Source organism: Coregonus lavaretus (genome assembly GCF_964263955.1).
Source record: "Coregonus lavaretus genome assembly, chromosome: 39".
Classification (NCBI taxonomy): domain Eukaryota; kingdom Metazoa; phylum Chordata; class Actinopteri; order Salmoniformes; family Salmonidae; genus Coregonus; species Coregonus lavaretus.
In genome coordinates, this window is record NC_140026.1 from 24,824,150 (window position 1) to 24,839,272 (window position 15,123).

The 15,123-nt window shown below is 46.7% G+C and overlaps 1 protein-coding gene across 1 annotated transcript in view; it reads right to left on the reverse strand.

Moving 5' to 3' along the window:
* The window catches only part of LOC311113110 (VPS10 domain-containing receptor SorCS2-like), a gene marked incomplete at both ends in the record, with an annotated part of 337,488 nt that extends 322,892 nt beyond the window's left edge, over window positions 1–14,596 (reverse strand). Inside the window, 1 exon segment of the mRNA XM_084156253.1 lies at window positions 14,213–14,596. Coding sequence (XP_084012379.1) covers window positions 14,213–14,596 — 384 coding nt within the window.
* Between the last annotated feature and the right edge of the window lie 527 nt (window positions 14,597–15,123).

A 15,123-nucleotide genomic window follows, 5' to 3' on the forward strand; every position in this document is an offset into this window, starting at 1 on the left:
GGATTTATTTGGTGCCTGCGGCAGCGGGGAGTGGGGGAGAGGGGGGAGAGGCAATACACCTACACATTACACATAAACTAGTAAACACACACACACTCACTCAACGTACTATAAAACCCTACTATTACACCCCCGCACTCAAACATACAAACATTTGCTATCAAACCGTCATATAAAAGTATACACTACACTCTAACTTATTCAACAGCAATCTTCACATACGGAACAGAGCAGCGGAGTGTGTGCATGTGTGTGTGTGTGGATTTGTGTGCGCGTGCTTGCCTGTGTGCATGTGTGTGTGGCAGATGGGGGCTGAGGTTTATAAGGAAAAGGGGGGAATGGTTTTACAGGCCTGTAACACACCAGATGGAATGTCCTCTTTCCATGGGCCACTGGAATGGGAAAACACACACTGACACACACACACTGACACACACACGCTCTCTCTGTCTTTTCATATTAATTTCACAGAGGGCCAGGGTGTTACATTCCATGACTGGATGGATACAGTTTGGATCATCTAGCGTCAGCATGTATTTACAATAGTGTTTGTACTCCCATGTATGACAGAGGCCTTAGACTTCAAATGAACAATGAAAGAGTAACAAAAGTTCCACCATATTCCCAGATCATGCAAATGAAATGGACATCATTCAAAAGCAGCTTTTGCTTCCTTGACTGAAACCACCATTGAAAGTCTTTGTCGGTTATGTGTGTCGGCTTGGCGACGTCGTGCGGAAAGAGAAATGATCATGAAAAAAGGGGAGTAAACAAAGGAGAACCAGTTGGGCTGTTTGAATACAGACAAAAATGAAAAACAAACAAACACTCCTCAAGGCCTGTCCCTCTCCTGCCACTCCTAGAGCGTGGTTTACCTCAGTCCCTGTCACGACTTCCTCCGAGGCTGCCTCCCCTCCTTGTTCGGGCAGGCTTCGGCGTTCGTCGTCACCGGCCTTCTAGCCACTGCCGCTCCATATCTCATCATTCCATTTGTCTTGTCTTGTCAATTACACACACATGGTTCATATTCCCCTCATTAGTACATGTATAAGTGTTCCCTCTGCCCCCTTGTCCTTGTGGGTGATTGTTTCATGTGGGATGAGTGTAGCTCGGTGGAGCTACCTGTACGTTGTATTGCCAGGGTATATTTTCCCTGTGTGCCTGTATTTGTTCCAGTGCGCCTGTTTTGCGCACTGGACTGTTGACGCTATCCAGCGTAACTGTGTACTACGGAATAAACTCTGTATTCTGTGATTTACCCTCCTGCGCCTGACTCCTTCAAATCACACTCTCACAGTCCCAGCACGCTGTGACAATCAATTGGGTTTTCCCATCTCAGCCAATGCACGCCGGACAACGCATTTGCATACAAACAGCCTGTCCAAATACACACAGGGGAAGGCAGGGAGAGATGGACAGGAAGAGGTGTGTGTGTGTGTGTATGTGTGTGCGCGTGTGTGCGCATGCATGCTAGCCTAGCTAGTACATTCCTGCGAGTGTGTATTCCTGTGTGTGTTTTTGCTTGTCTCTCCCCTGATGCTGACAGCTTTGGATTGAGCGTGGAGAATCTCATTAACTGAGTGATGCACTGCTTCTCTGTTTACCCCTGCATTATTCCAAGGAGACACCACTCCTCTCTCTCACCTCCTTCTCTCCCGTCCCGCGCTCCCTTGGAAAAACAAAGTTTCAATTGCAATAGCAAACAGTCCAGAAGAGGTTCTGGGACCAAATCACTCTCTACTCATCCCTGGGCTATCGCGGACGGGACACTTTGATGGAATTGCATTGCTAAAGTTGCCCAACGGCAACACCTGAGAAATGGACGGACCATAAGATCATAAACAACCTTGACAGGATGGAGGGGGAGTTCAGAGATAGAGAGAGTTTGTTTATAACCAGCTGCTGACTCTCATGTAGTTATATTGGAGAGTCTAAAAGAGGTACTAAAGGTAGAAATTGGCTATTTCGACCTTGTGACTGCTAAGCTAGATAGGGCAATGCAAATAGAGCTAATTGGAAATCATAAATTATGCATATTGGAATCTATAGGTGCTGATGATGTAATACAGGTAATGACATTATTTTATATTTCAATGTATGAACTGGAAAACCCTATAATGGTAACCTATCATGGTACACCCTCTGGTAGGCTGTATAATATTTCACAGTGAGAGTCTGGTCATAATTATAAGCATGGCATGGATTTCCTTGGATGCTGTGCAGAATATCTGGATTTAGCTACAGCCGATGGTTTGACAAGCCAGCGCTCAAAACAATAATTACATTTGTCGCCGCTCTCCACTTTTCTCGTTTCCCATGTCTTCTTCTTCATGTAATAACTAATACTATGGAAGCCCACCAAAGAATGTGGTGGCATTGTCACCATTGTGACCAAGTGTTGGCGCTAAACGGTGTGTTATTGTTATTGGATGCTAGTCTGCTAGTTGGCTATGGAGTCATAGTTGGCTAGCTGAACAAAGTGGGTTGAGTCTACTCCTTTAAACATTGAACCGCTGTGGTTCACAACAATTCTGATTTCCAAAGGCGGAAGTTGGGAGAGTTTTTGTTCGGGTGGTTCAGTGAAACAATTTTAGTTTCCGAGCTAGAAGATTTGGTGAGGGAGGCCCTGCTCTCTCCACTCCCAGATGCTTAGCCCATTTCATTCCGATCTCCTCTGCATTTTTGTAGCCATTTGCTACAGCCTGTCAACTATGCCTCTGCCTATCCCTGTTCTCTCCTCTCTGCACAGGCTACACAAACGCACCACACCGCGTGGCTGCTGCCTCTCCAATTTGGTGGTCCCTGCACGCACCACCCACGTGGAGTTCCAGGTCGCAGGCAGCCTCTGGAACTGCCGTTCTGCTGCCAACAAAGCTGACTTCATCCCAGCCTATGCCAACCTCCAGTCCCTCGACTTCCTGGCGCTGACGGAAACATGGATCACCACTGAAAACACCGCTACTCCTACTGCTCTCTCCTCGTCTGACCATGTGTTCTCGCATACCCCGAGAGCATCTGGTCAGAGGGGTGGTGGTACAGGAATCCTCATCTCTCCCAAGTGGACATTCTCAATTTTTCCCCTAACCCATCTGTCTATCTCCTCATTTGAATTCCATGCTGTCACAGTCACTAGCCCATTTAAGCTTAATATCCTTGTCATCTATCGCCCTCCAGGTTCCCTTGGAGAGTTCATCAATGAGCTTGACGCCTTGATAAGTTCCTTCCCTGAGGATGGCTCACCCCTCACAGTTTTGGGGGATTTCAACCTCCCTATGTCCACATTTGACTCATTTCTCTCTGCCTCCTTCTTTCCACTCCTCTCCTCTTTTGACCTCACCCTCTCACCGTCCCCCCCTACTCACAAGGCAGGCAATACGCTTGACCTCATCTTCACTAGATGCTGCTCCTCTACTAATCTCACTGCAACTCCCCTCCAAGTCTCCGACCACTACTTTGTTTCCTTTTCTCTCTCACTCTCCTCCCACACTACTCACTCTGCCCCTACACAGATGGTAATGCGCCGCCGCAACCTTCGCTCTCTCTCTCCCACTACTCTCTCCTCTTCCATCCTATCATCTCTTCCCTCTGCTCAATCCTTCTCCCTCCAATCTCCTGATTCTGCCTCCTCAACCCTCCTCTCCTCCCTTTCTGCATCCTTTGACTCTCTGTGTCCCCTATCCTCACGGCCGGCTCGGTCCTCCCCTCCAGCTCCGTGGCTTGATGACTCATTGCGAGCTCACAGAACAGAGCTCCGGGCAGCGGAGCGGAAATGGAAGAAAACTAAATTCCCTGCCGACCTGGCATCTTTTCACTCCCTCCTCTCTACATTTTCTTCATCTGTTTCTGCTGCTAAGGCCACCTTCTACCACTCTAAATTCCAAGCATCTGCCTCTAACCCTAGGAAGCTCTTTGCCACATTTTCCTCCCTCCTGAATCCTCCCCCCCCCCTCCCCCCCTCCTCTCTCTCTGTGGATGACTTCGTCAACCACTTTGAAAAGAAGGTTGACGACATCCGATCCTTGTTTGTTAAGCCTAATGACACTGCTGGTCCTGCTCACACTGCCCTACCCTATGCTTTGACTTCTTTCTCCCCTCTCTCTCCAGATAAGATCCTGCGACTTGTGACTGCAGGCCGCCCAACAACCTGCCCGCTTGACCCCATCCCCTCCTCCCTTCTCCAGACCATCTCCGGTGACCTTCTCCCCTACCTCACCTCGCTGATCAACTCATCCTTGACCGCTGGCCATGTCCCTTCCGTCTTCAAGAGAGCGAGAGTTACTCCCCTTCTCAAAAAACCAACACTCGACCCCACTGATGTCAACAACTACAGACCAGTATCCCTTCTTTCTTTTCTTTCCAAAACTATTGAGCGTGCCGTCTTTAGCCAACTCTCTTGCTATCTCTCTCAGAATGACCTTCTTGATCCAAACCAATCAGGTTTCAGGACTGGTCATTCAACTGAGACTGCTCTTCTCTGTGTCACAGAGACTCTCCGCACTGCTAAAGCTAACTCTCTCTCCTCTGCTCTTGTCCTTCTAGATCTGTCTGCTGCCTTTGATACTGTGAACCATCAGATCCTCCTCTCCACCCTCTCCGAAATGGGCATCTCCGGCGCGGCTCACTCCTGGATTGCGTCCTACCTGACCGGTCGCTCCTACCAAGTGGCGTGGCGGGAAGCTGTCTCCGCACCACGTGCTCTCACCACTGGTGTCCCCCAGGGATCGGTTTTGGGCCCTCTCCTTTTCTCCCTATACACCAAGTCACTTGGCTCTGTCATATCCTCACATGGCCTTTCCTATCATTGCTACGCTGACGATACACAACTAATCTTCTCCTTTCCCCCTTCTGATCACCAGGTGGCGAATCGCATCTCTGCATGTCTGGCAGACATATCAGTATGGATGACGGATCACCACCTCAAGCTGAACCCTGGCAAGACGGAGCTGCTCTTCCTCCCCGGGAAGGACTGCCCGTTCCATGATCTCGCCATCACGGTAGACAACTCCGCTGTGTCCTCCTCCCAGAGTGCGAAGAGCCTAGGCGTGACCCTGGACAACACCCTGTCGTTCTCCGCCAACATCAAGGCGGTGACCCGCTCCTGCAGGTTCATGCTCTACAACATTCGGAGAGTGCGACCCTGCCTTACACAGGAAGCGGCGCAGGTCCTGGTCCAGGCACTTGTCATCTCCCGTCTGGACTACTGCAACTCGCTGTTGGCTGGGCTCCCTGCCTGTGCCATTAAACCCCTACAACTCATCCAGAATGCCGCAGCCCGTCTGGTGTTCAACCTTCCCAAGTTCTCTCACGTCACCCCCCTCCTCCGCACACTCCACTGGCTTCCAATTGAAGCTCGCATCCGCTACAAGACCATGGTGCTTGCCTTTGGAGCAGTGAGGGGAACGGCACCCCTGTACCTTCAGGCTCTGATCAGTCCCTACACCCAAACGAGGACATTGCGTTCATCCACCTCTGGCCTGCTGGCTCCCCTTCCTCTGCGGAAGCACAGCTCCCCCTCAGCCCAGTCAAAACTGTTCGCTGCTCTGGCACCCCAATGGTGGAACAAGCTCCCTCACGACGCCAGGACAGCGGAGTCACTCACCACCTTCCGGAGACATTTGAAACCCCACCTCTTTAAGGAATACCTGGGATAGGCTAAATTATTCCTTCTAACCCCCCCCCCCCCCCCCCCCCAAATTGTAAAGTGGTTATCCCACTGGCTATAGGGTGAACGCACCAATTTGTGAGTCGCTCTGGCTAAGAGCGTCTGCTAAATGACGTTAATGTGCCCTTGAGCAAGGCACTTAACCCTAATTGCTCCTGTAAGTCGCTCTGGTTAAGAGCGTCTGCTAAATGACTAAAATGTAAAAAATGTAATTGTCGTGTTATGAGATCATAGCATCGGCCGTGTCTTTTTCATGTAAAACAGGGATGTATTTTTGACAAGCGCGTTTGTCACACCGCACAAGTAACATGAAGTTGAGATAAAAAGAGCCCACTGCGTCTCTCTCTCTCTCTCTCTCTCTCTCTCTCTCTCTCTCTCTCTCTCTCTCTCTCTCTCTCTCTCTCTCTCTCTCTCTCTCTCTCTCTCTCTCTCTCTCGCTCTCTCGTTTTTTCATTATTCTCTCTCCAGCCTACCCCTCCTCCGGTACATGGGTGCGCTAATTGCTATCAACGTGAGTCACAAGTGGTTCACCTTTTCCCGGGGAAAATTATTGCTGGCAAACGGCCGTCGGTCAACTCATGCATATTTCCATCTGGGTGTGTGAGTGCTGGTTTGGCAAGACAGCTGGGCACGTATGTCACCGCAGGAGATCTTGGGTGGCTGAACCGCGTTTTAACCACTTTTTTGGTGTTGAGTTAGGGTCTGGGCTCCTGGTCCTAGTTCGACAGCTGCCAACAGAACCCATTTAGGCCCAAGGGCATGGCACAGAATATTTGGATAACTCAGACTGTTCCACCAATTGAGACTGACAAGTCCAATGAAAAAAGAAGGAGACAATATGCCTAACAGTAAAAAAACGAATCTGTATAATATCGAAACAAACCAATAACAGACAAGAAGATAGGCCTATATCAAATGGAGATTTCAATACTGACAAAGGATCTGGTCAAGTGCAGGAGTGAGAAATAGTGTGAAAAACTATGCAGTAACACCTGGTGAAACAGACAGGTAGAGTATAGAGTGCCTGACCAGAATCCTATCTCCAATCTGTGGTGTTAGTGAGGAGCAGGTGAGATGGAAGGATCCCTGCTGAGCCACTAAGGGATCTATCTCACTACATTTACCTTCCCTCATATTAGATTTCTCACTACTGTACTAAAGCAGCAGAAGGGCATCCACACACATGCACACACACGCGGGCAGACAAATACACACGCACGTCGCACGCACACACACACACTCCAAATCCAAAGGCCTTTCTATGGGTGAAAGAGTGTAGTTCTTGTGGCTGTATTATTAGCCGGTGTCAGTATGAAATATGCAGGTCTAGAAAGCGGCAAGAGGCACGATCTCACTCTGAATGCTGCTCATGAACATCTCACATCCACTGGAAGATAGTTACAGAATTCCAGCCCTGTTGCCAAGGCAACCCCAGGAACTTTCACTTTCCAGTTTCCAAGAGAGACAACACAAACAACAACTTGATAAGTAGGAAGAAAAAAAAGTCCACAAATCCAGGAAGAAACGAACTACATCTAAGACGCACGCACTCACTGTAAAGAACGTCAATCAAAGAAGACAGGAAGTATGGAGGAGGAGGTGGAGGTAAAAATAGCAGAAGGAAAGCGTAGGTGTCCATTGTGCCAAGGCCTGCCAAGTGGTTGTTTTTCCCGTTGCCGGGACACACACACATCCCTAGAATCAGTTATTTAAGTCTGAATAGTTTTCAGCTCCCCAAGATGGGAATGTGTTAATTTGACTGTCAAATAAGACTGTCAAATAAAGAGAGAGAAAAAGGAAAGAAAAAGGGAGAGAGCAAGAGAGCGAGCGAGAGAGAGAGAGAGAGTGAGGTACTGCCTCGAGCCAGAACGATAGGGCAGAGCCCAGGATGGAAGGGAACAACAGAAGGAAGGAGTCAGAGAGAGCAAGAGAAAGAAAGAAATCACGAAAGAAGGGAATTTATCCACCTCATCAGTAGCAACAGAACCTGGATGACAACCACAACACCCCAGGACTCTCCCTTATCTCATCAGTCTGCTGCTGCTGCCAGCCCGATCAGGACGATTTGTAAGGAAAACACTTCTAAAACACAACCTGGGTAAATCCAGGGCAGACATCACTTACTGTACTCCCTAATTAGCTCTCATCTCTAATGCTAGCGCAGCATCCTGCCTAGCCTAGCCTGCCTGGGTGGTTTACCATGGGGTTGACAGGGAAGCCTCACCCTGCTAAAGTACAGTAGCCTTGGGTGTTATGTATAGATGGTCTGTGCCAAATAGTGTACCAAGTCAAATAGTGTACGATGCAAAATAGTGTACCAAGCCAAATTGTGTACCAACCGACAGTAATGAAGATAGATGAGACAATAACTTTGCATCAGACTCTTTCTAAGGTGTATCATTCAGATCGAGCAATAGGTGATAGCATCAATTTCACAGTAGGTAGTTACTGGTTAATACATGCATTAAGTCTAAATCTATGTTATAATTCTAAAACATTGCAGTCATTGCCTTATGCTGCCCTGTCATTGTTATTGTGAGACAATCAGTGACAGAAACATTGGGGAGAGATCTCAGATGGTCTGAAGAGACACAAGCGCTAATGACCTAATCGAGGGGAAAACACAGAGGGAGGGAACGAGGGAGCGAGGGAGCGAGGGAGCACTCTAAGCCACGCACCAGCAGGCATCTTTGGTGGCAGAACCAGTCATTCTGAACTCCCTGGCAAAGACCTTGTCTCCATGGGGGACCCATGATTCATGTCTACTGTACACACACACACACACACACACACAGATAGACACACACACACACACACACACACACACACACACACACACACACACACACACACACTAGATCAGCCCTAACCTTCCAGCCCTAGCATTGACTTGCAGTCTGGTTTGAGAAAATTGCCTCTTAGCACTACGCAGAGGATGGATCGAGAGAGATGAGATAAACGATTTGGAGGACTCACTTCACATGTACAAACAATTTCCAACCGAAGACTAGTGGAACCAAATTAACTGTCTGTTTAGTATGCGAAGCGTGAACAAATGTATTTTGCATTAAAGTCAGCGCCTCAGCTTACAACCAGATCCAGGAAGTGGTGGTAGGAGGGATAAAAAATATGTTATGTATGCAAATAGCAATCAAGCACCTTATCATAAAACATTATGTTTTTCCGACGTGTCCCTTTAAATTCTCGATCTAAATGCGCCAAATATCATGTTTATATTACATGTTTGCTGCAGGGGATAATCCCCTGACGTGATTGGCTGAATTGATCACTGCAATCTTCCGCCTGCATCTGGCAGCTCGGCGGAATGCATCGGCATGGTAACAAGGGGGGTTAGGGGTGAGGACAGGGGTGAAGGGGTAAGGAGGTGATGTCATCTTATGTCTCCTTAATGTTCTTTAGTGGGACTCAGGGTCATAAACACAGACACCGGGGTAAACAACACTAGTAAAAACCCGTCCCTATAGGCCTTCCAACAGAAACAATGATAAGAGGAAGATGAAGATGATGTTTGATGGTGACGATGATGATGATGGTGATGATGGTGATGAAAAGTATCAAGATGATGAAGATGACCACAAGGAGGCACAACAGAGGAGGCTGATGGGAGGAGCAATAGGAGGATGGGCTCATTGGAATGGGTGGAATGGAATAAATGGAACAGAGTCAAACATGTGGTATCCATATGTTTGGTGTTTGATAGTGTTCCATTAATTCCATTGCGCTATTACAATAAGCCGTCCACCTATAGCTCCGCCCACCAGCTTCCACACACACACACACACACAATAGTGCAAGTGTGTGCAGCCATCAGAAAACACACGAAGCACACAGGGATGTGTGTGTGTTTACATGGATCAAAAACACACTCTTCAGCGAGGACCAAAATATTGAAGTGTGTGTGTGCTGTTACAGTAAATCTCTCTCTCTCTCTCTCTCTCTCTCTCTCTCTCTCTCTCTCTCTCTCTCTCTCTCCCTTTCTAAAACTCTCCCTTTGCAATCATCCATCATCCGCTCTCTCTCTAACTCTCTCTCGCTCTCCCTCTGTCTCTCTCTATCCTCTATACTACAGAACACTTGCTAAATGCTGAGCTGAATGCCATCGAAGGATGAGTACAGAAATAGAGAGAACCCGACTTCTCAGAGCCCTGGAGCTAGTCAACAAAGCCCAGAAGAAAAGAGAGAGAGAGAGAGAGAGAGAGAGAGAGAGAGAGAGAGAGAGAGAGAGAGAGAGAGAGAGAGAGAGAGAGAGAGAGAGAGAGAGAGAGAGAGAGAGAGAGAGAGAGAGAGAGAGAGAGAGAGAGCGCGCATAGGGAAGCACAAAGAAGGCTCTTTCAACAGTGGAAGCAAACTCTCTGTTCGGAATGCTGGTATCAAGTTATGGGGCTTGGTGCCCGACTGTTCCCGGAATGTCTTCCAGAACTGACAACAGGGGGTTCTGGAATTAATTACCGATCTTGGGGACATGTAAGGGAATGTTCCTCTGGCCTCGGTCGGACCGTGTGCGGTCCAAACACGACCACACCCTCATTACACCACGAGTCTCGTCGGTTCAACCGAGCGTCTGAACCCTGTCTTGTTAACTTAATGACGAGGAAAATTGTGTGTGTGTGTGTGTGCGCGCGCGTGTGTGTGGGTGCGTCTGTCTGTCTGTCTTAAAATGTTTTGACTTGAGCATCATTATGAAGAAAAGTTCATGTCTACATTGCCATAATGACAATGTGCATGACCCTTCAGTACACTGGCAATGTTTGTCTGGATGTGTAATAAATATGTAATAGTAGGGGGTAAAGGGCAATGTGACTTTGTGTACACACAATTAAAAGGTCAAATTCAAATTGTGCAGTCCCATAGAGTCTGACCTCCACCAGACATGATGCATCTTGGGATACATTTATTGACAATGACAATCTTCTGTATCCTTTGTCTGGCCATAGCCACCTCTGAAGGCCTTGTAGACTGTATCAAACCAGACTGGCTGGCTGGGCTATGCATTATGTACATAGCTAATGCCACTTATCCTGAAAGAGACTGATACTCACCACTCAGAGTGGTGTTAGTTAGAGAACACATTCTGAAATTGCATTTTTGTCCCCCCCAGTTTTATCATTGGAATGTCATACAAAACGAGGCAACGGTGTGCTTTACGACCATGCGGACGCCTCCGAGTGGTCGGGTAGGCTGTTGGGAGTGTTTATCCCGACTGGATAAAAAAAAAAAAAAAAAAAGAATGATAATAATATGTCCCCCCCTTCTAAAACCAAAGTTGCGCCCCTGCCGACTGCTATGGGTGTGTGTGTGTGCTGGGATGGGCAAAAATTACAAAATACAATGACAAAATACAGATACAAAATACCATAACGATCAATGTAGCAAAATAAGCAACAAAATACTTATATTTTGTAATGTATTTAATTAAAATACATGTATTTTGTATTTTAAAATACAAAAATTAATTTGTAACCGGCCCGAACAGCAACAACATTCTCAGTAACGGTTAAAAAAAAAACGTTTTACTTGCTATGACTGTGATATGTTGTTGTTTAACTACCTTAGTGGAGCAAGTCACTCTGGATGAGCATATCTGCTAAATGACCTAAATGTAAATGTGTATGTAAAAATGAACATACCAAAATGAACTGCAAAGCACACTGTGTATTGTTTTGGGGCAGAGCTCATTAGAATAATACTCAGCACGCTTTGCAGTTGCTCATTTTTACATACACTGTACATTTATATTTAGTTCATTTAGCCGACACTTTATCACACCATAGTGATATTAGACTTATAATACCAATGCAGGGTGAAAGGGGGGACACAAAATGTGAACCGCGTTTTTTTTAAATAGAAAAGTATTTTGTATTTGGAAAATACAAATTACATTATTTTGAAAATACAAAAAACATTGGAGTGTAGTTCAGCCCAGTGTAATTCAAATGACAAAATATTCAGAAGTAATTAAATTACGAATTTCAAATACAAAAATACTTCCAATCTGTGTGTGTGTGTGTGTGTGTGTGTGGATTTTCCTCTAAACATGAGTTTCAGTTTTGCTAAATAGAGAGTGGCTTAAACTATGACTGAATAAAATGCACATGACATGTGCCAGCAGCATCTCTAGCAACCAATTCAAAGAAGACAGCTGTTACAGGAGGGGGTAGCAGTTCCGGAGCGACCCACTAGGTGTCATCCTCCGTCAACCGTAGGCACCTCCTCACTCACAGTCTGGACTAATCATCATCCTATTGGTGTCACCTGTGTCTACCTGTTCACCTGTGTATTTATGACCTCACTTCCCTGCGTTTCCTTGCTGAGTTTTCTCTGCTAGTTTCTCTATGCTCAGCAGTACTAATCAGTGTCTGATCGGAGATGTATGTACAGGTACTCGAGAAGTGTTCTCCCTGTTTCTTTATTATTTCAGTCATAGTTACTATTTCATATTTTGGCTATCAGCCTGTTTTTGGAGACTTATTTGCTCCACCTTTCTTTTATCGTGTTAAGTCCATTGTTTTGCATCCTGGCTTTGGGACCACCATCTCTGCCTACTGCACCGCACCTGGGTCACACCTCACACCAACCCTTACAGACAGCGCTCTCTCAACCTCCCCTCTAACCCTCCCCTCTCTCTTTCTTCCCTGCCTCACTCTGTCTCGCTCTACATTTCCCTCTCGTTCAACCACCCGAATCTGCCCTTTTCCATTTCTCTCTGTTTCACTGATGTTCCACCATCAGTGAAAGCTGGCCACCACTCTCTTTCTCTCTAAACAGGACATCCTCCTCCCACCACCTCCCTGTCAAACACAGGCATCACCGATCTCCAACAGTGACCATGTATGCACAGAGAGAGAGAGAGTGATTTTCCCCTCTGAGTGGCACTTGATCAATCAAGGCTTCTCAGAGAAATAATAGCCCTCTTCTTGTCAGTGAGTGAGCTTGGCACAGCACATGTGATTGTAATAACAACACAGAGAAGACATAAAGCAGAGGGCATAAGTGCTTCCATCAAGCCATATAATATTCACTTTAAAGACATAGAGACAGAGGCAGAGTGGGCTTTTCAATGGGATACTACACTAACAAAGAACACCCACCTTGGACTCTGCTATCTTATCTTGGCTCAGAGCAAATAACACAACATATTCTGCCCATGATTGCTCCATCATGTCCCCCTTAAGAAAGCATAGATTCAGACGCGGCTGAATTCTTCAGGGATTCCAAATCATGATGCCTTTATAGCCCTTTATACACACAAATTCTGGTCTAGAATCCCAGGTTTCCTCAAATCCATCCTTCCAAATTTCTCAAATAGGGGGGGTTGAAATTCAATTTTCATACCTATCAATCAATGCTGAGGTCATTAATGTCAGACCTAGTGAAATGAAATGGCAGCATTTCTCTTCTTTTATTAGCCTGCGTTATATAAGGGGAGACCTCCTTACAGTCAACCTTTCAAAGTAGGGCAATGCCAAGTTAATTTAGGATAATCTCTTCCCAGGCTGTCTGTGTAGTTTGACTGACTGACAGATTCACACTTGGCTCAGTATTGAATCAGTACATATTGAAGTAGAGAAGTTCTTCAGGAATAGAAAATGGCCCTTTTTAAGACTAAATTGTGTGTTCTAGCCAACACACTCAGTCTTTCTTTCGATTTCAATCAAATTCTATGCCAAGTTCAAATGTGATTTCAATGTTATAGGCCTAGCATGTTGCTGTTTGTGGCTTTAAAATAACTGCTACAGAACCTAGTAGATGTATATTTCAAGGCATGTTAGAGAGCAGTCTTGATTGTGTTTGCAGGCAGGCCAGCAGCAGTGGGCAATTTCTGTCTTGACAATAGCATCGTATTGAAGTGATGTCTCTGGTAGACACTGCGAGGTCCCGGACAGCTGACAATAGGCTACCCAGTCACAAAGCCCCCTCTCATGTTGTTTACATTGGCCTGCTCTGCTCTGACTTGACCTCGGCCTTGGGAAGCACAAAATATACAGTTACAGATGTAAATTAATTACATGTCAATTAAACTAGGTTATAACCCTCTAATTATGCAGCATTCATTTTGTTGGAACAAATACCGTTCATTCAAGGTTGATACTAATACATATTATTTACACACTTTCGTATCATATGACAATGTCAGGCAACAACACTAACCAGTGTGCGCGCCGTTCAAACAGGCTGCCAAGATCATGTGCAGCTAAACAAAAGACAGGCGCATTTCTCCGCACCTAATCATGCCCTCTCTTTCTCTCACCAGTCTGGGCATGACACACAAAAGGAAAAGTAGCTGTTGTAAACACAGACCACTGGCCTATCCTTTTAGATGCGCACTCTAATATTTTTTTTCTACATAGGGATTCAATACAATGAGCAATACTATGAAGGAAAATAATTAACGCATGTATAGCTACTGCATTGACAATAACTTGTGTCAATTGGCATGGGCTGTCTTGGTGACTGGTGGGTTGTGTAGGCTACAAGCAGGGAACCCGATACATCGCGACTGAATGGAACCGGGACGGGACGGGTACTTACGCTGCTGTTCTCCCCCGTCCAGTGCACCATCGCCTGGTTGTGAGTGGCATCCCCTTTGAGCACGAACGAGCTGCTGAGCAGGGACACTTTCCCTTGGGATAGTGCTCTCCTGAAGCGCGGGGATTCCACGTCGCCCGCGTTCCCATCATTATCACCCAAGCCCGGTCCGAACACTTCTTCTCCCCCGTCTATGCCTACAACGCCGCCGCTGTCAAGCATACGATCCCCGTCGCTCCGGTGTAAAACGCCGCTGTCACATCGCACGGGTCTCATCAATGACATCCAAGCTGATGCGATAACCACGGCCAAGCACAGGTGCGCTGAAACGATTCCTTTCGGACGCAGAGATACCATGCTTCGTGCCATTAGGCCTATAGCGCTCATATCGCGGATACTGACAGAGAGACTGCGATGCGAGTGGAAGATAGATGGCTATACTGTCAGCGGAGAAAGAGGGAGGGAGGGAGGCTGGGAGAGAGGGAGCGGAACTGGAGCGAGGGCAGACACTCGAAACAACGTGGTCGTGTCTGTGTGCCAACTAGAGGACGCGCGCGGTGCACATAGCATGGGCGCCATCTGTTGACGCAAGCTCGTATTGTAAAACATTGCTGTTTCTTCGAGACTAAATTATTTGACTTGACCCCTTCCCACAAGATGACATAGGCCTACTATCCTCAAACATGGTGGATAAATGAAGATAGTTCACTCGGGCCGTTTACCATTGAAAACATATTTAAGTTCCGGTCTGCTTAATGGGTGGCTATCCAATTGGTGTGATAGCAGTTGGGTCTGGGCCTCTTTCCCAGCTGAGATGTAAGTTAAGCATTACGATGACCATACCAGATGCATCGTTATTTACGAGCCAACATTTTAAGTGTTTCCCAAGCAAACGCGTAGAGTGAAACTGTAAG